The sequence below is a fragment of the Oncorhynchus gorbuscha genome, linkage group LG11 (genome assembly GCF_021184085.1).
Source record: "Oncorhynchus gorbuscha isolate QuinsamMale2020 ecotype Even-year linkage group LG11, OgorEven_v1.0, whole genome shotgun sequence".
NCBI lineage: Eukaryota > Metazoa > Chordata > Actinopteri > Salmoniformes > Salmonidae > Oncorhynchus > Oncorhynchus gorbuscha.
In genome coordinates, this window is record NC_060183.1 from 40894050 (window position 1) to 40921647 (window position 27598).

Sequence of the window (27598 nt, forward strand, 5' to 3'; positions counted from 1 at the left end):
AGCAGTGTTGTCTGTGGTGATCCATGTTTCCGTCAGTGCCAAGCAGTCGAGGGACTGGAGGGAGGCATAGGCTGAGATGAACTCTGCCTTGTTGACCGCAGATTGGCAGTTCCAGAGGCTACCGGAGACCTGGAACTCCACGTGGGTCGTGCGCGCTGGGACCACCAGAGTAGGGTGGCCGCGGCCACGCGGTGTGGAGCGTTTGTATGGTCTGTGCAGAGAGGAGAGAACAGGGATAGACAGACACATAGTTGACAGGCTACAGAAGAGGCTACGCTAATGCAAAGGAGATTGGAATGACAAGTGGACTACACGTCTCGAATGTTCAGAAAGTTAAGCTTACGTAGCAAGAACCTTATTGACTAAAATGATTAAAATGATACAGTACTGCTGAAGTAGGCTAGCTGGCAGTGGGTGCGTTGTTGACACTACACTAATCAAGTCGTTCCGTTGAGTGTAATAGTTTCTGCAGTGCTGCTATTCGGGGGCTAGCTGGCTAGCTAGTAGTGTTGTTTACGTTACGTTGCGTTAAAAGAACGACAATAGCTGGCTAGCTAACCTAGAAAATCGCTCTAGACTACACAATTATCTTTGATACAAGGACGGCTATGTAGCTAGCTATGTAGCTATGTAGCTAGCTACGATCAAACAAATCAAACCGTTGTACTGTAATGAAATGAAGTGAAAATGTGATACTACCTGTGAATGCGACCGGGTTGTTGAGTTCTATTCAGAAGACGTTGGCTAGCGTTGGCTAGCTGTTGGCTAGCAGAGCTAGCAGAGTCTCCTACGTTAAGGACGACAAATAGCTGGCTAGCTAACCTCTAAACCTAAACAACACAATTATCTTGGATACGAAGATACGAAGACAGCAAAGACAGCTATGTAGCTAGCTAACACTACACTAATCAAGTCGTTCAGTTGAGTGTAATAGTTTCTCCAGTGCAGCTAATCAGTGGACGTTAGCTAGCTGGCTAGTGAAGACTACGTTAGGACGGCGAAATACGATAATTACGCAATTATCTTTGATACAAAGACGGCTATGTAGCTAGCTGAGAAGAAATTGCTAAGATTAGACAAATCAAACCGTTGTGCTATAATGAAATATAATGAAGTGTAATGAAATGTAATGAAAAAGTTCTACTACCTGCGGGAGCGAAGTGCCGATGCGACCACACGCTCCAACCCGGAAGAAGACACAGAAGAAGGCATAGTGTGTTACTGATGGTAGGCTTTGTTACTTTGGTCCCAGCTCTCTGCAGGTCATTTACTAGGTCCCCCTGTGTGGTTCTGGGATTTTTGCAATCATTTTGACCCCACGGGGTGAGATCTTGCGTGGAGCCTCAGATCGAGGGAGATTATCATTGGTCTTGTATGTCTTCCTTTTCCTAATAATTGCTCCCACAGTTGATTTCTTCAAACCAAGCTGCTTACCTATTGCAGTATTTCAGTCTTCCCGGCCTGGTGTAGGTCTACAATTTTGTTTCTGGTGTCCTTTGACAGCTCTTTGGTCTTGGCCATAGTGGAGTTTGGAGTGTGACTGTTGGAGGTTGTGGACAGGTGTCTTTTATACTGATAACAAGTTCAAACAGGTGCCATTAATACAGGTAACGAGTGGAGGACAGAGGAGCCTCTTAAAGAGGTTGTTACAGGTCTGTGAGAGCCAGAAATCTTGCTTGTTTGTAGGTGACCAAATACTTATTTTCCACCATAATTTGCAAATAAATTCATTTAAAATCCTATAATGTGATTTTTCTGGATTTTCCCCTAATTTTGTCCGTCAGTTGAAGTGTACCTATGATGAAAATTACAGGCCTCTCTCATCTTTTTTAAGTGGGAGAACTTGCACAATTGGTGGCTGACTAAATAGTTTTTTGCCCCGCTGTATATAAAATACACATTTTAAAATTGTGACCAATCGATTGGTTGAAAGAACAGACGACTGTTGGTCAAACAAAATGTTTTTTTGTCGGGAACACTCCCTACAATACTGTCATCCCTACAGACAGGCGGATGGGGGCAGAGTAGCTAGTTTACCTCTGTGCTGCTGACAGAAACAATATAATCTCCAGTGTCAGTCTATCAGTGTGTTGCAGTGTTGGAGGGCTCTGTGTGGAATGTGCTGAGCCCCCAGGAGTGAATGAACAGGTGTTGCTGGCTGGCTCTCTTCCCTCCTCGTTCCCGTCCTCTCTGGCCCCTCTCCTTTATTGGCACGGGGGTCTGCCCGCGGCACCATTGTTTGGCAGTTGCCTTGGAGATGTCTCTCTTGTTTTGCAAATTGCAGCGTGTCAAGGCAAGCCGAAAATGATCACTCAGTCAGAAGTGTGTCCTCCCCTCCCTCCCAGTAAAATATATAGCCTATGGTCTGTCTTCATTTCAAACTCCATAGATCTCTGTGCTGATAAATCTGAGCTTGTGTAGTTACCGTGTCAACAGCTAGCAGGCCCAGAGCTGTTTTGCCCAATTAAGCTGATTGTTATCGAGGTGTACAAAACAGAGCAAATTCGAAAGGTTAACATGGTCAGCAAAAATTATACTGTTCGTTCGTCTCCTCCATCTTGATCTCATGTGTTCTGACCTTTACCTTACCACCTCAGCTTTGACCTTCCCTCATGCCGTAATCCACTCAGCCCGGCTCCCCAAAGCTCTTAGACGAGCTCTTAGACGAGCTCTGAGACACCGGGAGACACAGAGAGGTGGATGTGAGACTGAGACGGGACACTGGGCAGGCGACAGTCTACAAAGGCCTCAGGCAGAGTTCCAGGATGTCTCCTCGTCTACCACCTCAGCTCTGACAGTGTCTCTGCTGCATAGAGAGGGGAAACATACCAACAACCCCATGCCTATCTGTGTCTGAGGCTCACAGAGCTCAAGTACCTCCTATACCTGTGCCCCAAGAAAGGGAAAACATACCAGCACCATGTCTGGCTGGCTGTGTGTCTGAGACTCACATACCTAAGCCCCTAAAGAGGAGAAATAACATTGAACGAACCAACACCATGTCTAGCTGTGTCTGGGTCACGCATACAGTACCTTATAGGCCTCCAATACCTGAGCCCCTACTTAGAGACAGCAGGGAGCCCAACATGGAAGAGACACAGCGGGATCTAGTCGACCACAATAATACATTTTACAAGGTCAATATATCAGACGTCGCTAAGTTTGATGACCCCCCCCCCGAGAGCTTCTAAGGAGCAATGGAGGGGTGAAGTACAGAATGGAGGGGTGAAGGAGAGCTGGGGAAGTACAGAATGAGAGAAGAGAGAGAGAGAGAGAGAGAGAGAGAGAGAGAGAGAGAGAGAGAGAGAGAGAGAGAGAGAGAGAGAGAGAGAGAGAGAGAGAGAGAGAGAGAGAGAGAGAGAGAGAGAGAGAGAGAGAGAGAGAGAGAGAGAGAGAGAGAGAGAGAGAGAGAGAGAGAGAGAGAGAGAGAGAGAGAGAGAGAGAGAGAGAGAGAGAGAGAGAGAGAGAGAGATGAAGTTCACCTGTGTTGCCTACCCGTGTTACCTGTGCTCTGCAAAAGGACCCAAACAGAGCTGTCAGGCTTTGTATAAATATTATTATCTCCCAACATCAGATAGCTGGTCTGTACTTAGCAGCCTCTGTCTGTCAGTCATGTTAAAGAGAACAGTATGAGGAGGATTGTTGGCACGGGGAGCAGACTTCCTCTCTAGCCTCTCCTCTCCCTCTCCTAGCTGAGCTTTTGGGCAGCCAGCCAGCAGAGACCTCCGCTCACACCCAGGATTTCTGGACCTGGGTCTGGACATGCCTTGGCCTCAATGGCCTGACTTTAATCACTGTTCCAGGTCTCCTCATTCAGGGTCAGAAAGGCCGGACAATCACACTTGAACATTTGCAGTGTATGAATGTGCATTCGTACTCAGCACAGTAATTGAGGCATACACTTTATTTATAGATCCACTACTTCTCACTGCTTATGTCTTCTTGAAGTCTGTTCCCCTCTGTCTGAGGTCTGAGTATTTTGGGCTACTGTGTCATTGGTAAGTGTCATTTCAGGTTTATAGCCTCCCATGAAATTGAAACACATTTGAGTCCATCTGAAGGTAACACCCCTCGGTGTTGTATTACTGTAATTGCAGTCTATATAAATACATGTAGGAAGCAAGTTATGATAAAGAAATCGACTCAAATAAATGATTGTTTTGCGAAGGGTATGACCATAGCCAGCCAGCCACAGTTTTTAAAAACCAACCGAGGACATGCCTTTTTAAACTGGGAACAAATTGGAGGCAACTTGGTGCCAGTTTCCCCAGTCTCAAGCACTTCATCGAGTTCACTTGGTCCACGGCCGCAGTAGGGATCAGTGACTTGTTACTCAGAGAGAGATGGACTTTTCTCTGCAGGGGTTTTATGGGGCTGTGTTGTACCCACTCAACCACAACATCCCTTCTAGTGGTGCCAGAACCCTGGCCTGCCTGGAAGGCCGCGTGAACACTCCTCATAATAAGGCGCCACTCGATTTATTGGAGCTCGTTTTTTAGTGTACATATTTCAACCCTCAAACTGTATAGAAGCGCTGCCTATGATCATTGTGTGTTTTGTTTTTTTTGTTTAAAAAAAAAACATTTAAATGTTCATTTTACGACGGCTCAGTGCTCTCACACACACTCCACATGCTAATTGCGTTGTGAGAAGCTTGAAGTAGGTAACTTGGAACAATACGTGTTTGTTTGTCAAGACCCAGAACAGTGGACTGCTGTAGAAAGTTCTGGATAAATAAACAGGAATTTAAGCTATGACTTTTGACCACGTCACTGAAAAGTCAAATGCACCTGGGTTCCCCGATCGCAGTAGCGTTTGCTCTCTTCAGTCAGTCTGATTTGCTGTAGAGCCATCTGTAGTAATTCAGATGACTTTCGTTTTTTTTTCTTTTTTTCCCCGGTACATTTTGAGGCTGTCACCTGCGGTATACCTTGTTTTGATCTGTGGTTTACCTGAATGTTAACTCCTCTGTTCCCTTTACAGCGACGAGCTGCGTCAAGAGGCTCGCCAGTTGAAGAAGGACCTACTGGCCATCAAAAAGAGGAGGGAAGACATCGCCAATCCTCCAAAGAAGGAGGAGGAAGGCGAGGGTATGTCACTACATCAACTACTGTTTTAAATACCTTGCAGGTACCACTTTATAAATGGTTTGTTAAATGGTTTATGAAAGGATTTTCTACAGATTTTATAGACTGTTAAAAAAAAAACGACTTACCTACTCACCCTTTATACTCTTTATACGTGAAGTGTTACCCAAAGTCATTTTCTCTCTGTGATCTAACACAGAGGATATCCTCCATCTCCATGAGGTACAGTATTTCTTCTCTGGGCCACATTCTCCTCTAATGGCTACGTACGTAGCCAGACAGTCCTCTCGTCTCTGACAATTAAGGCGGACGTCAACGTCTAGTTTATTCTACCAAAGGCTCTGCTTTTTTTTCTTCTTTTTTTTTAATTGCGTAAATTGCTTGAGCAACAAATGACTGAGTTGCCTACCCCCGTTGGTTAAAAACCAAAGCCTTGCCGTAGGTTGGTCTTCAGCTTTGCTTAAAGTGACAAGGCAACTAAGTGGGTGTATTTTCCCCCCTTCGTTACCACACAGTCCTGCAGCCTCCCGTAATATCGCCTGTCTCCCGAGTGTTTTGTCGGTACACCCACCGATAAAGAAACACATATTTTTGGACAATCATGAAAAACCACGTTGGCTCAGAGTTAGGTACGACTGAGAAGCTCAAAACGTTGTTTTGCAACAAAACCAATGGTCCATGTGGTCTTGTGGCGGCATAAATGCCAACTGAACAGGGGGGTCACCGCAAGGCGCGTTTAAGTTCATGAGATATTGAGATGCTCTCATCATCTCCTAGACACTGTTTGTCTTTTTCCCCCCGACACCGCCTCTTACTCGGTGCTTACCACATGGTGGGTACTCGACTCAGAACCCACTATTAGGTCTCAACTGAGACTGGATCCCAGCTAGAGCCGATTCTGTTTAGGCCTACTTGGCAGGTCACAGGGAAACACAAAAGCTTCAGTTCAGGTTAAGTCACAACAGGTAGGTCAGTGTAGATGTGGTTATCCAGACGGATGCTGTAACCGGGGGTTAACCAGGAGGCCTTTATGTGCGTCTCCGGCTGGGCAGCAGCCTCTTTGAACGCTCCTCTCATTACGTGAATGTGTTGGACGTGAGGCTTCATTCAGTAGGATGGAATGTGTAGAAGAGAAGTCACGTTGCCAGCGGACTCTGCAGGGGGGCAGATGTCTGCTTAAACACTGAATCCTGAGACTCGGCTGAGGGAGAGGAATGCACTGTTGCGTGGTGTGGTGGGTTAGATACTGAAGGAGGTGGTTTTTATCTCATTCTCATCATTCTGGATGGTGACTTTGGGTTTAAAGCGGTGAAACAGCTACTGCTTCATATTTTGGCTGCGCCCTGCAGAGGTTGGAACCTAAATGAATCTCCAATAGTTTAGTTCTGAACCGAACCATATATATACTGTTCCGACCAGCAAAATAATGCTCTGAACCGGTCCGAACCCCCCCATTAGAGGCTTGCTATGGAGCAGGCAAGCTATAGCTCAGTGAGTTGTTTACATACGCGATGGAAAGAGAAGTGTAGGACATATACAACTTACATATTGCAGGTGGGGAGAGTGAGAGGGTGAAGGAGGAGGCTTGGCTTGAAGTGCTGGGAATCTTGTTATGACATGCATTATCTGAATTAGGCCCATAGAGCTATACCTACGGAGGAGCGGCTTCTATGGAGGAACTTTGAATGTCTTTGAACTTCAGAGTCGGCTAACGTTGGACCAGAGCTATCTAGCTAACAAGCTTGTGTGTGCACAGCGGCACCAGAATCAATAACTCGTGAAATGTGATAACTATAGTATCCCCAACTAACGTTGAAAAAGTTAAACCCTTTCTTCTCTAATTAAAAATATCTCCCTATATTCTGAATCAAACTTGCAACATTAGTAGGCTACAGCTGTGTTTCAGAGTGGGAGGGGCAGGTAGCCTACACACACACTGGCAAATATGTTCATCTGGCAGGCAGACACTGGATGAAGTTTCTGATTGACAGAGGCATGACTTTGCATAGGCGCTTTGTTGCGTTTTTCTTTGTGAAACTAGAAAAAAATACCCGGAACATAAAATGTTATTAACCGGATCCTATGCTTTCAAAAATAAGTTATTTTCCGGAACGGTATAGATCACTTTCGTTCCCTGTTCTGGTTCTGTTCCTTGAAAAATAATTATTTTCAGTTTTTTTTAACCGGTTCCGATCCCTGGCCCTATATGGTTTACTGACCTCTTTTGAACACCAGAGCCCTATTTGGTCTAGTGCACAATATAGGGCGTAGGTTGCCATTTCGGATACAGATTCTGTTTTCACTTTTAACTTTGCTGTTACTAAAAAAACAAAATCACTGTGACCTAGTAAAGGTCAGTAAGTCTTGTTTTATTAATAAAATCTACTCACTCTAAAGCTGCCTGGTCAGGCAGGTTTCTGCCCTACTTTCTCTAAGGATTAGTGTGGGCTCAGGAAAACCTTTTGACCTTCAAACAGCTTTGAATAGGGAGGCTGTTGTACGTCACTGTCCTCACATTGAATGCCTCGATGGGGCCAAAAATCTCACCCCCCACAGCCTGACCTCTGAGCAGCGGTCAATTCCAAAGAAGCTCAGATGCAGCTGTGGTAGGTTTGACTGTAGTCTCTAGGGAAAGGGAATTTAGAGGGTAAACTTGCTGACTTTGTGTTTCTGTATCATCATTACCTCACCGGTCTGCTATTAAGACAGAGACATCACTTCCAAAACATACGTACACGGACGTGCACTTTAATACACTCAACATTCCTCACATTCATGTGGCAAATAAAATGGGTATTGTTCTTTTACGCTTTCAATAGAGACCGGACATTTGGACAGGACCATTAGACCCATAGACGTTTTGAATTTCTGTTAGCAGAAGACTGGTGTGTTAGCAAAGCCGTTTGCCCTCAAATGTTCTCTAAGCGCTTTTGATTAATTCAAGTGTGACCGAACGGTTTGCGAAAGAAAAAAAAAATCTAATCTAGATTGTTTTCTTAGCTTGCCAAACACACTATTGATAAATACACACAAGAAGACTGAAGTGCTCTAGATTCCTCGTTGTCCTATTTTTTTATGAGAATGAAATTGCAGAGGATGGAATTCTGATCCTGCTTGTGCACATGTTGTGCTTGGATGGAGTCCTCCACAGCGGCGTCCCAAATGGCACCCTATATAGTGCACTACTTTTGCCAGAGCCCAAAGGCCTCTGACCAAAAGTAGTGCACTATGTAGGGAATAGGGTGCCATTGGGATGCACGCCCCTCTGTTACTTGGCCAAGACAGGTCATGGACCGTTTGGAGGAGGCATGTTCACCATGTACTCAGCAATCGCCAACGAAATACCAGGAAAAAACAAGAAAAGGGAGCTCCATCATATCTATCTGGGACGGTTAGGTTAATGTTAGTAGCAGACGAGAGCCTGAAGTATAATCACTGAGTTTGTAATTGTCAGAATATAATAAAAATGTAATGTTTTCTGATCTGAAATGCCATGCCTATATCTAGCAGTAAGATTCCCATTTGAACCATTTGAACTTATCGCTTTCATTTATCATGGAAAATATTGTATATGAAGTTAATGTTTATTTGAAATGAGCTAAAAACCTATTGCCATGTATGGCATTGTCCTAAATGAGGTATTGTTCTAAGTATGAGTGGAAGCTATTTTGACAGGCTACTGATCTGATCCCAGCCGCTAACCCTGCAAACAATAATGAGTCGTTAGGACATCAAGAAATTGTCAACTGAAGTCGTCAGGACGTTGTGTCATGGTCCGCTAAAGATTTTGCATAGTTCCCAGTTGGTCAAATCAAATCAAATCAAATCAAATGTATTTATATAGCCCTTCGTACATCAGCTGATATCTCAAAGTGCTGTAGAGAAACCCAGCCTAAAACCCCAAACAGCAAGCAATGCAGGTGTGGAAGCACGGTGGCTAGGAAAAACTCCCTAGAAAGGCCAAAACCTAGGAAGAAACCTAGAGAGGAACCAGGCTATGTGGGGTGGCCAGTCCTCTTCTGGCTGTGCCGGGTGGAGATTATAACAGAACATGGCCAAGATGTTCAAATGTTCATAAATGACCAGCATGGTCGAATAATAATAAGGCAGAACAGTTGAAACTGGAGCAGCAGCACAGTCAGGTGGACTGGGGACAGCAAGGAGTCATCATGTCAGGTTGTCCTGGGGCACGGTCCTTGGGCTCAGGTCCTCCGAGAGAGAGAAAGAAAGAGAGAATTAGAGAGAGCATATGTGGGGTGGCCAGTCCTCTTCTGGCTGTGCCGGGTGGAGATTATAACAGAACATGGCCAAGATGTTCAAATGTTCATAAATGACCAGCATGGTCAAATAATAGTAAGGCAGAACAGTTGAAACTGGAGCAGCAGCATGGCCAGGTGGACTGGGGACAGCAAGGAGTCATCATGTCAGGTAGTCCTGGGGCATGGTCCTCAGGTCCTCCGAGAGAGAGAAAGAAAGAAGGAGAGAATTAGAGAACACACACTTAGATTCACACAGGACACCTGAATAGGACAGGAGAAGTACTCCAGATATAACAAACTGACCCTAGCACCCCGACACAAACTAACGGGAACTAACACACCAAAGGTGCTTTTAATATAGTCTTTTCAACTTACATATTTGACTCTCTTTGACATTCATGATTGCATTGTATATGTTTATTCATACAGTAATTATTATTTAACATTTCCTCACATGGGATTTGAACTCGTGTCTTGGTTCACGGAATTCTGATCTTCCTGCTATACCACCACGTCTGTATCAATGACTGATTTCATCTGTGGGGGTTTTCCTACACTTTTTGTACTTCAAAGTCAATCTCAGCTCTGTTAAAAATGTACTGAAGAAGAAAACGATTATATTTATTATAGTGATTCAGGAGAAACATTAAAACAGAATAATATTTCCCCCACCAACATTAGACAACTATACAGAAAACCCTCACATTGCTGAAATAAGTTAATTAAATCAATTAGAGAATAGTCGGAAATAACTAATAACAAAAGAGTGTCATCTGCACTGCTATTGTAATTAAGTGCTGTGATGGATTATAATTAATGAATGTGTAGGGGACTGCTGAATTATTGTAATTGTGTTGAATCTATTTATTTTTTACCCATTTTTCTTCCCAATTTTGTGGTATCCAATTGGTAGTTGCAGTCCTGTCCCATCGCTGCGACTCCCGTACGGACTCGGGAAAGGAGAAGGTCGAGAGCCGTGCGTCCTCGGAAACACAACTCAGCCAAGCCACACTGCTTCTTGGCACAACGCCCACTTAACCCGGGAAGCCTGCCGCACCAATGTGTCGGAGGAAACACCGTACACCTGGCGACCGTAGTCAGCTTGCATTGCGCCCGGCCCGCCACAGGAGTCCATGTGCACGATGGGACAGGAACATCCCTGCCGGCCAAACCCTCCCCTAACCCGGACGACGCTGGGCCAATTGTGCGCCGCCCCATGGGTTTCCCAGTCGCGGCCAGCTGCGACAGCCTGGACCCAAACCAGGATCTTTAGTGGCACAGCTATCACTGCTATGCAGTGCCTTAGACCACTGCGCCACTCGGGAGGCTGGGAAATTATACAGACTTTGTGGCACGACAGAAGGATCAGTATTCCCCAAATCAAGAAGTTGTGAGTTCAAATCCAAGTTTGGGTCATATTGAATAGACAGTACTAAGTGTTCATGTCAAATGTAATCCTATTGTCATTGATTAAATATCTTTAAACCGTTTTAGCTGAACAGCATATCACTTACCTTTAAAAGCCCCATACCATTTCATTACTTTACTTATAATGGTTTGGGACACCTGGGCTCATCATGTGACAAAAACCTCCAGGGACCATGACACAACGTACCAAGAATGTCCTAAAATAATCCTTGGGCATGTCCCCGGGACAAACGGGGAACGAGACTAAACCATCAGGGGACCATGACAACTTCCCAAGAACATTCAGGGGACCTTCACGGGACCATGATACAGCGTCCCCAAAATGTCTTAAAAACATCCCCGGGGCAAACCGGGAACTAAACAAAACCTCCAGGGGACCATGACACAATGTCCCAAGAACTTTCGCGGGATCTCCAAGGGACCATGACACGATGTCCCAAGACCGTTCGCGGGACCTCCAGGGGACCATGACACAATGTCCGAAGACCGTTCGCGGGACCTCCAGGGGACCATGACACAATGTCCGAAGACCGTTCGCGGGACCTCCACGGGACCATGACACAATGTCCCAAGACCGTTCGCGGGACCTCCAGGGGACCATGACACAATGTCCCAAGAATGTTCGGGGGACCTTCAGGGGACCATGACACAACGTCCTAAAAACGCCCCAAGGACAAACTGTGAATTATGAAAAGGTTCCCCAGAGAATGTGGGACCTTTGGGACCGTCACGTGACATCCTAAGGACTAGTAAAAGGAAAGTCTTGAACGTCCTAAAAAGTTCCTGACATGGTCCTCAGTGATGTCCTGGTTTCTTACAGGGAACTAGACAAAGATCCACCAGAGAACGTTCCCTTTGGGACCATCATGCAATGTTCTTAGACGTTCTTAGAACATCAATAAGATAACGTCGCACCGAAGCCCTTAAGGGGCCTAATGGGAACGTCGCTGGATGTCCTCAGGGTGTCCCCTGTTTGCTGGGAACTGATTTCATCATTTGGTTTCTTGCAGCAGGCCCTGAATCTGGTCTCCCTGGACTTCCTATGCTATACACATCTTTGTGCTCAGTCCCAGAAGCAAACATATTCCTCCTCCATGCGCTAACAACAGCAGCAGCCCCTACCCACTAACTTGGCATGCGGCAACTTAATCAGGGGAAGAAAATCAATTGTCACCTCAGAACTCACCCAGCAGAGAGCTAAAAGAGCGTTTGAGTTACCTTTTGAGTTATTATTTTCGACAGACATCGCTTCCATTTTCAAGACATAAATTATAGCATGTTCTTCTAGTCTGGTTTTCTCTTTCTTGGCATAAGTGTTGGTTCTGAGAGCCAAAAATAAGAAAGACGGGCTGAAAACACTGTCCATTTTATACCCACCCTCAATGATGTGGCAACATTCTTTCTACCACTCCAAGTTATTTATACAGGTTATGCCTGTGTGCACAGCGTGTTTTATTTCAATGGCGCCTTGTCAGTCAAATTGTTGATGTGGAAGAAACAAAGACTGATCTTTGAAACGTCAATTGACTTATGATTATATGTTGCAGTTAGGTTTATTTTTTTCCCTCCAAAATATCAGTTCACGTTTCTGACAAAGGCAGTTCAGTTTGACATTTTATGAATCGCGTGGCTTCATTCGAGAATTTCTAATATTTTGGAATGGGATTCAATTTGGCTGTTGAGTCAAGGATTGTTGTAATTTCTTTTGACCTTTCGAAGAATACATTCAAATGGAGATTTACACATTTATTCGTCAAAGTTATTAAGCCAAATTATGTCAGAGGACACAGCCTATTGAGCAAAAAGAAACTGGCAGAAACCTTCATTTCAAAATGTCTGTTTGGAAGGAAATTAAGGTTCAATGACGATATAGTGGTGGTGTTGGGTTTCCCTGTTGTGACCTCTTTTGGGAGGCAATCTGTAGGAAACTCAGAACCACATCACTCAGTTCACAGCTGGAATCTGCATTATTTTATTGTTGTGACGGCAATGACTATGATGGATAGAAAGAGGGAGGAGTAGCCGGCTTCACAACACACGTTTTCGGAACTGTTTCTGATGAGTGTACTGATCGATGAGAAACGGGGTTTCTTTTGACACTGCTTTGACTGCTCTAGGCCTTTGAAAGCGATGCTCCTCTGATTCGTCTTGAACAAGCGTTGATTGGTTAAAGAGGAAAAGAGAGATGGAGGTGCTTCCTCCCCTAACGAAGAGGAGTCTGTCATTCACAACAACCCCCCCCCCCCCCTACCACATCAGGCCTGTGATTTGTAGCTCTCTCTGGCTCAGGTGATAGCTAGGGGGGAAGAATGTGGTTAGAATGGCCATCAAACTCAAAGATAGTAGTTAGTGACAACAGCTGGAGAGGGCGACGTGTGTTCCTTGTGTTAGTGCCCAAGGGAGTCATCATTCAGCATCTGGCAAGTCCCGGGCTGCTGCGAGGGGGCAGAGTGCAAGGGGTGAACGGGAAAGATTGAAAGGGATCACTTCTTGCTATCGTAAATCAAAGGGAAAGATTTGCACCTCAAGCAGCAGAGCAGACTTCCATGTTGACTCTGGGGAAGAGGCCTGGACTGTAGAGAGTGAGAGAGAGTGTGGCCCCAGTCTTTGCTAGGGAATTCTGACGATTGCTCCAAATTTGGTGTATTTGTGGCCTAAATACCTTGTGAAATGAGTAACTGCATGGTTTTCTGGACTTATAATGATAGCCATCCAAACCCAAATACCCTGTGGGGCTTAAGCTTTTTGTTACTCAATTAGGTTCCTCATAAAGTGAACTGACAAAAAAAAAACCTTTTCACTCTAAACAGACAACATTATTACAGAATAATACTAAAGGCTAGTAGAGAACTATATAGGTAGCAGTGGACAGGATTCGGCTGCCACAGGGCTGTACGGCAAGAACTAATCAGAAGTCTTTAGAACAGGTTTATGGCAGATATTGGGTTTACCACACGAGGTTGAGTACTGACTTCTCACAGAGTAGTGAGAGCGTACAAAAGTGGTTCTACGCAGGAATAGAAAGAAATGACAAATACAGGGCATCTCCGGAATAGCAGTATAGGCAGGCTATAATGTAGGTGACCTTGGGCGAATCGATGTAGCCGGAGATGAATTCCACAAAGCCTGTCCTCTGCTCAACTCCTTTGGTGGAGTTCAACAAACGCCGAGGAGTTGAGCTTAGTCAGCTAGACATAATGCACATACTGCATAACGTTGTATGAGTGCTCTGGAATAGCTTATACCAGGTAGGATACAGTGATACCTTAATACCTGTGCATTGCTATAAACACTATAATGACCAGACAGTAATACCACATTATACAATGTGATTTTCTGGATTTATTTTTCTCATTTTGTCTGTCATAGTTGAAGTGTACCTATGACGAAAATTACAGGCCTCTCTCATCTTTTTAAGAAGGAGAACTTGCACAATTGGTGGCTGACTAAATACTTTTTTGCCCCAGTGTATATATATTTTATTTATTTGTTTTGCATGTTATTTTGACATTAATACATATCAGTTTGGAAACAATGTAAAAATATAAATATATTTGTCATTGAGCACTTCTCAAAGCCACATACAAACATGGTCTCTTTTTTGCTTTCTTGAGTAAGGCAGCTACAAAATGCAGGTGTTTCAGCCTTGCTCAGTGCTTTATGTGGTGGTGGGGCAAGCCAGTAGGAAATACGGAGCATTGCGCCGTGATTGGCTCAGTGTTCCGTCTCTCGTGGGGACACTACGTCACCGTCAAGTCTAAGGGTAGAGCTCTAAAATTCTAGCCCCTTGGGTGCTGCCATAGAGTTACATTAGAAGTGCCCATCCAAGAAAGCTGAAGGTCATTGGCGACAGATAAAATGACGTCATATCACGTTATATGTACAGTAGCTTTGATTGGACTGATCATGTCAACATCATACTTTCAAAATCTTAGCTAGCAGTCATCATGAATCAAGTCTACTGGCAAATCCTTTTTAATCCTTGTCATATGAAGAGAAATAATGAAGAGAAATGATAGATAAAACGTATCGATGCTCATCGGCCATTGGACATAAACATTACAAAACAAGTTGGAAATCGTAAATTCAACAATGAGTGATTTGGAAGGAATCAGTGACAGTGGCTGTGTGGTCCCAAATCTGGGATTAAGTGGCTCTCTTCCTAGTTCAAAATTATAAACATTCAACATTGGCCTTGCGGTCAATGAAGCATGATTTGTGCAAACAAACCACTGTTAACTCGGATCTGCGAAGTCTTGAACTCAATGAAGTCAAGTCAACTGGGAATTCCAGAAAAAACAAGCTCCGACAGGGAAATATGTTTCAGTCATCCAACTCGGAACTGTAGATTGAGAACTCTGGCCTCTTTCTAGACCTACGACCTGAAAATCACTGACATCATGGTTCAACCTCGTTGTTTTCAGAGTTCCCAGTTGTCTTGAAAGCACCATAAATCCAGATAATGCCAGACTTTCATTACACAATTTGCCCACGAAGGACTGCTGTGCCACCTTCCTGTTCAAGTGAGCACAGCACAACAAGGTCCAAAACTGTCTTGTATGCTGAGGCATAAATGATGTAATATGCCAGGGAGGTATGTATACTGTAGCTAAGATAAGTGTATGTTGTGTAGTTAGATGTTAGGAGCCCATGTACCCCCCCCCCCCCACCCTAATAATTTGGTCTGTATACACCTCTTAATTTCGCCTACTGTTCTGACGTGGTTGTGCACATTATAGCCTATAACCTGTTTTAGAGAAATTCTGAATTCTGTTGCTGTACATTTCAAAAGTGCTAAACAAATGGTTATATTAACTTTGTCCATCCTAGCTTGCTCATTAATGTTTTATTCGAAATGACCTATTTCATTCTTATCTGCTTGTCGTCCCCTTATGCCATAGTTTGTGGTTTCTACTGACAACTGAGATGTACATTTGTTTAAGCAAATCAGCCATATCAGCTGTTTTTTTTTTAAAGGCAGTAAATGAGGCTGAATGAACTGTTTCGCTGCCAGACAAGACTCCGCTGATAGGCAGGTGTAGGAGTGGTAAGGTGTTGGGACAGCTTTATGTAGGTCCTAACAGTTTGTGGCCACTGTTTGTCACCGTTTTTATATAGCGCAATTAATTTATTGTTTAATGTTGTGTGTTGACTTTGCTGGCATGCATCCCACATGTTGTTTGTTTTACCCCACCAAGATTTACATGCTAAAATCCCACTGGCCATACACACCAAGTAGTGAAAGGTAATGTACAGTTACAGTATCATGATCTCAAGATGAGCTAGTTAAAAAAAAAAATTGCTCTGAAGAATAGGCCTCATACTTGTGTAACACGTGCTGAATACCATTTCTCCCCTCTGGATGATCAAGTCGCAAACATACCAGCCTCTCTCAGACAATGGCCCAGTGTTCCAGCCAGCAGCATTCGTACAGTACTATGGCAGCTCTTAATAGATGACAGGCCCAGACGCAGGAGGTATGTCAATGACGCGTTACGTTGTTTGTTTTGTCCCCTCTGTGTGTCCTGTCTTGTCGGGGCCTGGGGACATTACCCGCTAGTCAGAGTTAACATATCTCCAGAAGCCAGGTGACTTGAGGCTACCTGCCTGCCATCTCCATCTGTGACATCAGAGGGCTGTTGTGGAAATAAGTGTGCAGATGAACTAGGTAGGGATGTTTTTCTTTGCTCACCCATCTACAGTGGGGCAAAAAAGTATTTAGTCAGCCACCAATTGTGCAAGTTCTCCCACTTAAAAAGATGAGAGGCCTGTAATTTTCATCATCGGTACACTTCAACTATGACAGACAAAATGAGAAAAAGAAATCCAGAAAATATTTGGCCACCTACAAACAAGCAAGATTTCTAGCTCTCACAGACATGTAATTTCTTTTTTAAGAGGCTCCTCTGTCCTCCACCTGTTACCTGTATTAATGGCACCTGTTTGAACTTGTTATCAGTATAAAAGACACCTGACAACATCGTGACAAGGTGAAAACATGTTTTTAGACATTTTTGCAAATTTCTTGAAAATGAAATGAAACGGAAATATCTCATTATTCACACCACTGAGTCAATACTTTGTGGAGGCACCTTTGGCAGAGCCCTGCTTATGCTTGCTGACTTATGTGACTGACTGGGGAGGTGAAGTGCAAGGCAAAGCTTTCAAATTATTTCATGTCGGGAACGACATGAAAGTATGTCAAAGCAAAGACATGAACCATTGGAAGAACAAGTTAATGATATGTACCCATTTGATTATTGAAGAATATAACTTATAGTACCCAATTGTCATACTTAAAGACACCAATATAAAAAAATCTATCAAAAAAGGGAAAGTCACCCAGTAAAATACTACTTGAGTAAAATTATTTGGTTTTAAATGTACGTAAGCATCAAAAGGAAAATAATCGCTAAAATGTACTGAAGTATAAACCAGCCGGCACAATTGTCTTTTAAAATTTGATTTACAATGAAGCATTTGTGTTTAGTGAGCCTGCCAGATCAGATTGATAGCTTGAATTGGGTGTCAGGGGAAATGTATGGAGAAAAGTATATATTTTTATTTCACTACATTCCTAAAGAAAATTAAAAGTTGTCAAATATATAAATAGTAAAGTACAGATAGAACCAAAAGACTTAAGTACTTTATACCACTGCTAATAAATTCCTCATGAGTTTAGTTCTACTTACGTACCCCATCAGAACCCCACATAGAAGCTTGTTTTACTCCAATGTTTGTCAATAAAGTAAATGTAAGCATACTATATATCCTTAAAACATTGTTCAAACTATAATTTTGATATCATGGAAGATCAGTCCTTGCATCCATAACTTTGTATATGAATTTGTGAGTGGTTACATTTCTTCAGTCCCATCCCTCAGCTTATTGTTTCAACTGCGGATTGCCCACTTTAGCTTATAGAAATGCTTGGAGATTCTCCTTCACTCTCAAGGCCCGCATGTGGAATTTGACCTAGATCCATGATCTACAGTCAGGTCCAAAATGATTGGCACCCTTGATAAAGATGAGCAAAAAAGATTGTGTGCTTAAAAATAAAATTATAATATTTTATACTAACACAATTGCTCAGAAAAATAGATGTATTTTTAATAGGGGGGGATTATTGACACCCCTGTTTTCAATACCTTAACTTGCGACGATAACGGCACTGAGCCTTCTTAAAATGTTTCATATATATATATATATATATGCCATTTAGCAGACGCTTTTATCCAAAGCGACTTACAGTCATGTGTGCATACATTCTACGTATGGGTGGTCCCGGGGATCGAACCCACTACCCTGGCGTTACAAGCGCCATGCTCTACCAACTGAGCTACAGAAGGACCACGTTTCATGAGATTGGAGAACACATCGGGAGGGATCTTAGACCATTCCTCCATACAGAATCTTTCCATATCCTTGAGATCCTTTGTCTGCGCTTATGGACTGGCCTCTTCAATTCAAGCCACAGGTTTTCAATAGTGTTCAAGTCCGCAGACTGAGATTATCGCGACTCGAGATGACCCATATGTAGACATGGGAGGCGGATAGTGCAGTCCGCAGACTGAGACAGATCAGGTCAGTCAGGGCAGGCAGAGGTTCGTGATCAGGTCAGAGTGAGGGCAGGCAGAGTTTTGTGATCAGGTCAGAGTCAGGGCAGGCAGAGGTTTGTGATCAGGTCAGAGTCAGGGCAGGCAGAGGTTTGTGATCAGGTCAGAGTGAGGGCAGGCAGAGGTTTGTGATCAGGTTAGAGTGAGGGCAGGCAGAGGTTTGTGATCAGGTCAGAGTGAGGGCAGGCAGAGGTTTGTGATCAGGTCAGAGTGAGGGCAGGCAGAGGTTTGTGATCAGGTTAGAGTGAGGGCAGGCAGAGGTTTGTGATCAGGTCAGAGTGAGGGCAGGCAGAGGTTTGTGATCAGGTCAGAGTGAGGGCAGGCAGAGGTTTGTGATCAGGTCAGAGTGAGGGCAGGCAGAGGTTTGTGATCAGGTCAGAGTGAGGGCAGGCAGAGGTTTGTGATCAGGTCAGAGTGAGGGCAGGCAGAGGTTTGTGATCAGGTCAGAGTGAGGGCAGGCAGAGGTTTGTGATCAGGTCAGAGTGAGGGCAGGCAGAGGTTTGTGATCAGGTCAGAGTGAGGGCAGGCAGAGGTTTGTGATCAGGTCAGAGTGAGGGCAGGCAGAGGTTTGTGATCAGGTCAGAGTCAGGGCAGGCAGAGGTTTGTGATCAGGTCAGAGTCAGGGCAGGCAGAGGTTTGTGATCAGGTCAGAGTCAGGGCAGGCAGAGGTTTGTGATCAGGTCAGAGTCAGGGCAGGCAGAGGTTTGTGATCAGGTCAGAGTCAGGGCAGGCAGAGGTTCGTGATCAGGTCAGAGTCAGGGCAGGCAGAGGTTCGTGATCAGGTCAGAGTCAGGGCAGGCAGAGGTTCGTGATCAGGTCAGTCAGGGCAGGCAGAGGTTCGTGATCAGGTCAGAGTCAGGGCAGGCAGAGGTTCGTGATCAGGTCAGAGATCAGGGCAGGCAGAGGTTTGTGATCAGGTCAGAGTCAGGGCAGGCAGAGGTTCGTGATCAGGTCAGAGTCAGTGCAGGCAGAGGTTCGTGATCAGATCAGAGTCAGGGCAGGCAGAGGTTCGTGATCAGATCAGAGTCAGGGCAGGCAGAGGTTCTTGATCAGGTCAGAGTCAGGGCAGGCAGAGGTTTGTGATCAGGTCAGAGTCAGGGCAGGCAGAGGTTCATGATCAGGGCAGGCAGAGGTTCGTGATCAGGTCAGAGTCAGGCAGGTAGAGGTTCGTGATCAAGTCAGGCAGGTAGAGGTTCGTGATCAGGTCAGAGTCAGGCAGGTAGAATGGTCAGAACCGGGAAAAACTAGGAAATAGAACTAGAGAAACAGGAAGGCGGGAAAGAACGCTGGTAAGAATTGACAAGACGAACTGGCAACATACAAACCGACAGGTAAAAATACACAGGGGATAATGGGGAAGATGGGCGACACCTGTAGGGGGGTGGAGACGAGCACAAAGACATGTGAAACAGATCACGGTTGTCACGCCTTGGTCATTGTATCTTGTGGTTTTGTTATATGTTTGGGTAGGCCAGGGTGTGACATGGGTTTATATGTTGTTATTTCATATTGGGTTTGTATTAATTGGGAGTGTGTATTATTAGAGGTGTGTCTAGTTAGGCTTGGCTGCCTGAGGCGATTCCTAATTGGAGTCAGCTGATTCTAGTTGTCTCGGATTGGGAACCGTATTTAGGTAGCTTGAGTGCGCGTTGTATTTCGTGGGTGATTGTACCTGTCTTTGTGTTAGTCACCAGATAGGCAGTAATTAGTTTCACTCGTTTGTTGTTTTGTATTCACAGTTATATCATTTACCGTATTAGCTTCATTAAAAGACATGAGTAACCTACACGCTGCATTTCGGTCTGACTCTCTACAAACAACAGACGAAGTTCATTACAGAATCACCCACCACGATTCACAGACCGAGCAGCGTGTGAACTGGCAGGATCTGAAGGAGGACGATATGGATTATACTACGTGGGAAGAAATCGACAGGTGGGCGGCCGACCCAGAGCGAGTGCAGGAGCCCGCCTGGGATTCCCTACAGCAATGCGAAGAGGGCTATACACGTATGGAATCGAGAAGGAAAGCATTGCTATACAGAGCGAAAACTGAAGGTGACAGGGGAAAGCGCAGAGAGAGAGTGGCTGAGTCAGGAAACAGACCTGAGCCTACTCTCCCTGTTAATCGTGAAGAGCAGTTGCAATGGGAGAGAATGCATCATTTGGAGATTTGGACATGGGAGGAGGAATTAGACGGTCAAGGACCCTGGGAGCAGCCGGGAGAATATCGCCGTCCCAAGGAGGAAATAGAGACAGCTAAAGCGGAGAGGCGTATGTATGAGGAGGCAGCACGGCGACGCGGTTGGAAACCGGAAAGTCACCCCAAGACAAATATTGGGGGGGGCTAAAAGGGAGAATAGTTATGCCAGGTAGGAAACCTGCGCATACTCCCTGTGCTCACCGTTGGGCTAGAGAGACCGGGCAGGCACCGTGTTATGCTATGGAGCGCACAGTGTTTCCAGTGCGGGTGCAGAGCCAGCTGCGACATATACCAGCCCTTCCTATTGGCCGGGCTAGAGTGGGCATCGAGCCAGGTAAGCTTGGGCAGGCTCGGTGCTCTAGAGCTCCAGTGCGCCTGCACGGTCCGGTCTATCCAGAGCCACCTCTACACACCAGTCCTCCGGTAGCAGCTCCCCGCACCAGGCTTCCTGTGCGTGTCCTCGCGCCAGTACCACCAGTTCCAGCACCACGCACCAGGCCTCCAGTGCGCCTCGCCTGTTTAGCGCAGCCAGAGCTTTTCTCCTCTCCTGCGCTGCCGGAGTCTCCTGTCTGTCCAGCGCCACCAGTGCTCCCAGTCGGCCCAGCGCGTCCAGTGCGCATCGCCTGTTCAGCACAGCCAGTGCTTTTCTCCCCTCCTGTGCTATCGGATTCTCCAGCCTGTTTAGCGCAGCCAGAGCCTTTCTCCTCTCCTGTGCTGCCGGAGTCTCCTGTCGGCCCAGCGTCACCAGTCTGCCAGGATCCACCAGAAGTGCCAGTCTGCCAGGATCCGCCAGAAGTGCCAGTCTGCCAAGATCTTCTAGATCGGCCAGACAACCTGAATCATCCAGGTCCACCAGCCAGCCAGGATTTACCGGAGCCTACTACCTGCCTGAGCTTCCTCTCAGTACTGAGCTTCCTCTCAGTACTAGGCTCCCTTTCAGTACCGAGCTTCCTCTCAGTACCGAGCTTCCTCTCAGTACCGAGCTTCCCCTCAGTACAGGGCTTCCCCTCAGTACCGGGCTTCCCCTCAGTACCGGGCTTCCCCTCAGTACCGGGCTTCCCCTCAGTACCGGGCTGCCCCTCAGTACCGGGCTGCTTCGGTCCCGGGCTGCCCCTCTGTCCCGGGCTGCCCCTCTGTCCCGGGCTGCCCCTCTGTCCCGGGCTGCCCCTCTGTCCCGGGCTGCCCCTCTGTCCCGGGCTGCCCCGCTGTCCCGAGTTGCCCCTCTATCCCGAGTTGCCCCTCTGTCCCGAGTTGCCCCTCTGTCCCGAGTTGCCCCTCTGTCCCGAGTTGCCCCTCTGTCCCGAGTTGCCCCTCTGTCCCGAGTTGCCCCTCTGTCCCGAGCTGCCCCTCTGTCCCGAGCTGCCCCTCGGTCCCGAGCTGCCCCTCGGTTATGTGGGGATCAAGGTGAGGACTATTAGGCCATGGCCGGCGGAGAAGGTGGATTATCCTAGGACGCGAAGGGGAGGAACTAGGACATTTATGGAGTGGGGTCCACGTCCCGAGCCAGAACCGCCACCATGGACAGACGCCCACCCGGACCCTCCCTATGCTCTTGAGGTGCGTCCCGGAGTCCGCACCTTAGGGGGGGGTTCTGTCACGCCTTGGTCATTGTATCTTGTGGTTTTGTTATATGTTTGGGTAGGCCAGGGTGTGACATGGGTTTATATGTTGTTATTTCGTATTGGGTTTGTATTAATTGGGAGTGTGTATTATTAGGGGTGTGTCTAGTTAGGCTTGGCTGCCTGAGGCGATTCCTAATTGGAGTCAGCTGATTCTAGTTGTCTCGGATTGGGAACCGTATTTAGGTAGCTTGAGTGCGCGTTGTATTTCGTGGGTGATTGTACCTGTCTTTGTGTTAGTCACCAGATAGGCTGTAATTAGTTTCACTCGTTTGTTGTTTTGTATTCTCAGTTATATCATGTACCGTATTAGCTTCATTAAAAGTCATGAGTAACCTACACGCTGCATTTCGGTCTGACTCTCTACAAACAACAGACGAAGTTCATTACAACGGTGTGATTTTGGGATCAATTAACAATTTCTTTAGGAATTGTGATATGTGCTTGGGGTTATTGCTGGAAGATCCACTTGCGGCAAAGTTTCAGCCTCCAGGCAGAGGCAACCATGTTTTGGGCAAAAATGTCCTGTTACTGGTTAAAGCTCATGATGCTTTTGGCCTTAACAAGGGCCCCAGGACATTAAAGATCTACCACCATATTGTACAGTATGAATGGGGTTAATTTCTGCTTATGCATGCTTATTTCAACCCCAAAGCCACCACTGGTGTGCGTGGCCAAAGAGCTCACTTTTCATGTCATCCAGCAAATGTAAATGCCTGGAGTTTACTAAAAGGCAATGGCACTTGGACTGGAAACAGTGCTATGGTCATATGACATGAATTCAGTGCTCTTTGGTCACCACACCAGTGGTGGGTTTGGTGTCAAAATAAGGATGCATTAGCATAAAAGAACCCCATACCTAATGTAAAATATGGTGGTGGATTAAGGGCACTACATTCTACAGTGTTTTGATGTTGTATTCTGTATCCTCACTTGGCGAATTACTAAGGTTAATTTCAGTGTACAGATAATGAATTAAAGTATTAAGTAGACCTACTACTGTGCTTTTGTAAGTATTGTTGTGCTTGAATAATACAAGGTATATCCACTTATTCGAGGCAAAAATGTAGAGCCACTTGGTTTTCTCATTTAAACTCTCCTTGCCCAGAGGTATACTTTCCCTGTCTCCATCCAGTCTCAAGGCTGAAGTTGAAGAATTCAGACGTCTTTTTTCATTGGGAACATTTACAATATGTTGGATGTGGCTGGCTCTGACGCAGAGCAGAAAGAGAGGGGGTCTCATGGCAGAAGGAAAGGGGTTTCCTTGTTAAACTCTGAGCCCATCAGTCATCCTGCTGGATCTGTTAGCCATGCAGTAGTGGATCAGATCACTTTGTGTTTGTCACTTTGGCCCGATGACGGGTCCCTCTCTCTGAGCTGATCTCTTACTAATGACGAGGCCGAGCGTCAGATGGTTTTTACACGTTGGTTGTTTTTGCCTCTGCATTGTGTCTGATAGTGTGTTTTTTGCTATTGTCACTGCTTAATGTGATACATTAACTAGGCTAACTGTAAATGAACTGCTAAATAACTAACTGTATCAACTTCAATGGAGAAGACAGACAGACAGCGGGGCAATGCCTTAATATATCCAAGTTTGCGAACCGTCTATTAACTAACAATTAACTGACTGTTAACTAACTAGTACCTTCCTGCGTCCCTATAGAAGAGAAGAAGCCAGGCAGCGAGGCGGTGGCGGAGTACCTGGAGGGCAAGAAGAAATATGAAGACATGAGGAAACAGAAACTGAAGAAGGGATCCAGCAGAGAAGCGCAGGTAACAGAGGAGTCATTACTCAAAACTGTGTCAGCTGTCATTTACTCTCTACACACATTACATTTGAGTCATTTAGCAGAAGCTCTTGTCCAGAGCGACTTTCAGTAGTTAGTGTGTACATTTTCCTACATTGTGGTCAATTGGAGCTCTGGGATTATAGAGTGTTGATGACATTAATGATGACGTCTTTCAGTCAAACGCATATAAATTACCAGCAGTGCATTTTTTTTCTTGATGCAACAGGGGGTTGAGGTGAAGGTCTGAGACTTAGATGAGCGTTAGATCTTAAGAGTTTGTTTTGTTAGTGACCCAGATCTCCCAGTGACCGTTAAGCTGATTGTCTTGTAGACAATGGCGCTGCTGGACCGATTCAAGTCCAAGCTGTCTTCGGCCATCACTGAGACCTCCGAGGCCCCTGAGGAGGCCCCTGAGGAGCTGGCAGAGGACGACGACAAAGGATGGTACGTTATGGTTAGCGTTCTGGCGGTTATGATATTTTGTCAGCCGGTGATTGTCATGCAAATGACAATGCTGGTCTCAAGGTAATTGACCGTTATTTAACATAAAATATCCCAGACATTTAGCATCTCCGGGCTTCCACACATAGCCTACAGGCCAATGATGTGGACCTTTTGGAACATCTACATTTGAAAAAGTTTAATAAATCCATTTAATATAGCCTACACCATCACAATAAAACCATTATTTATTTTAGGCAGGTCTAAAGAAACATGATTTGAAGAAAATGTACCCTATTTCAGAAGAACAGAATAGCATATTCTGAGTCGTCCTTATGTTAGACCCTGCTCTGGCTATGCCCATATGGCTGTGGGCTACACTAGTTAATTTAGCAGGCAATATTTGCTTATAATTCCTGTGGTATTATTTTATGATAATAAGAATACAATTGAACATAGCTGAATAAATAAAGGCTATTATTTCTAAACGATTTACGAGGAAGTTCGCACAAGCGACTATTCTCTGTTGAGCATTTAACAAAGAAACAGTTCCTCCTATATGCTTCATTTAGAGTTATTTATGCAGCTTTATTTGCGACACAAACTATCTTTAACCTCTCTGGGATATGTGGGTCGGTAGCGTCCCACCTGGCCAAAAGCCAGAGAAAATGCAGAGCGCCAAATTCAAATAAATTACTATAAAAATGTAACTTTCATGACAACACACATGTAAGATACCAAATTAAAGCTACACGTGTTGTGAAGCCAGCCAACATGTCAGATTTAAAAAAGGCTTTCGGCAAAAGCAAACGATGCTATTATCTGAGGATAGCACTTCCGTAAACAAAAGAGAGAGAACCTATTTCAACCCTGCAGGCACGACACAAAACACAGAAATAAAAATATAAATCAGGCCTTACCTTTGACAAGCTTCTTCTGTTGGCACTCCAATATGTCCCATAAACATCACAAATGGTCATTTTTGTTCGATTAATTCCGTCGATATATATCCAAAATGTCCATTTATTTGGCGCGTTTTGATCCAGAAAAACACTGGTTCCAACTTGTGCAACGTGACTACAACATGTTTCAAAAGTTACCTACAAACTTTTCCAAAACATTTCAAACTACTTTTGTAATACAACTTTAGGTATTTTTAAAGTAAATAATCGATAAAATTGAAGACTGGATGATCTGTGTTCAATACAGGAAGAAAACAAACTGACGCTACCTTTCTGGTCACGTGCCTCTAACAAACAGTACACTTGAAGTGACCCTCGTTTTGAACAGGGCTACTTCTTCATTACACGGAAAAACGGAAAAACCTCAACCAATTTCTAAAGACCGGTGACATCCAGTGGAAGTGGTAGGAACTGCAAGAAGTTCCCTTTAGAAATCTGGATTCCCAATGAAAAGAGAAATGACCTCAAAAATCTGAATGGTTTTACCTCGGGGTTTCGCCTTCTACATAAGTTCTGTTATACTCACAGACATGATTCAAACAGTTTTAAAAACTTCAGAGTGTTGTCTATCCAAATCTACTAATACTATGCATATGATCTTTTGGGGATGAGTAGCAGGCATTTTAATTTGGGTATGCATTTCATCCGGACGTGAAAATACTGCCCTCTGTCACCAAGAAGGGTTGATCTGAGCGTTCGGCCCTAACAACATCAGTCAAGCACCCGATCTAACTGGCTAATGTTAGTGTACTTCCAGACACAAACGAGAGAACAGCTCACTGACCATTTTACTCGCCCTAGCAGAGCTGGTTAGGCTGTTTTCATGTTATTCAGAGCTTGTAACAATTGAAGTTTTTTTTGTTGTCCATGTTTACTGACATATTTACCAGCCATATTTAACAGGTGTTGAGCGTTCGTAAATTTCATCAGTTATTCTGCGCTCTGGCACACTCGGACGAGAGTTATCTGAAATCGGAGTAGATAGCCAGAGTGAATTTACCAGCTACGTCTATCAACAGTGACATTCTGTTGAAATGGTTACTTGCAAAGTGGAATCTTCTGTTAAAACATGTCGCTAGCTAGCTAGGTAAACAATGAACCATAATTCTAACTCATGACGTTACTATCCTGCATTAATCTGCAGGTAGCTAACCAACCAGGTTCAATGTTAGCTAGTTAACATTAGGCTATAACTAGCAAAGCAAATGGCTCTGAGATACGAATAATAAGATCATACACGTAACGTTAGCTAGTGAGCCAGCCAGCTAATTTTAGCTGGCTAGCTAACAGTACACTTTACACTTTAACTTGAAATGAATATGACTTTCTGCCAAATTAGAAGCGTGTTATATTTGAAAATTGTAACGTAGTTCGTCTGTTGTTTGAAGAGAGTCAGACCGAAATGCAGCGTGTAGGTTACTCATGACTTTTAATGAAGATAATGCGGTACATGAAATAACTGAAAATACAAAAACAACAAACGAGTGAAACTAATTACAGCCTATCTGGTGACTAACACAGAGACGGGTACAATCACCCACGAAATACAACGCGCACTCAGGCTACCTAAATACGGTTCCCAATCCGAGACAACGAGAATCAGCTGACTCCAATTAGGAATCGCCTCAGGCAGCCACGCCTAACTAGACACACCCCTAATAATACACACTCCCAATTAATACAAACCCAATACGAAATAACAACATATAAACCCATGTCACACCCTGGCCTACCCAAACATATAACAAAACCACAAGATACAATGACCAAGGCGTGACAGAACCCCCCCCCCCCTAAGGTGCGGACTCCGGGACGCACCTCAAGAGCATAGGGAGGGTCCGGGTGGGCGTCTGTCCATGGTGGCGGTTCTGGCTCGGGACGTGGACCCCACTCCATAAATGTCCTAGTTCCTCCCCTTCGCGTCCTAGGATAATCCACCTTCTCTGCCGACCATGGCCTAATAGTCCTCACCCTGATCCCCACATAACTGAGGGGCAGCTCGGGACCGAGGGGCAGCTCGGGACCGAGGGGCAGCTCGGGACCGAGGGGCAGCTCGGGACAGAGGGGCAGCTCGGGACAGAGGGGCAGCTCGGGACAGAGGGGCAGCTCGGGACAGAGAGGAAGCCTAGTACTGAGAGGAAGCTCGGTACTGAGAGGAAGCCTAGGCAGGTAGTAGGCTCCGGTAAATCCT

The 27598-nt window shown here is 45.2% G+C and overlaps 1 protein-coding gene across 1 annotated transcript in view; it reads left to right on the forward strand.

Moving 5' to 3' along the window:
* Nucleotides 1-27598, forward strand: part of cwc27 (CWC27 spliceosome associated cyclophilin) — a 57407-nt gene that overhangs the window by 15651 nt on the left and 14158 nt on the right. The window contains exons 11-13 of the mRNA XM_046369616.1: nt 4984-5090; nt 23878-23987; nt 24336-24448. Of these exons, the coding sequence (XP_046225572.1) occupies nt 4984-5090; nt 23878-23987; nt 24336-24448 (330 nt within the window). The remainder of the gene's footprint in view (nt 1-4983; nt 5091-23877; nt 23988-24335; nt 24449-27598) is intronic.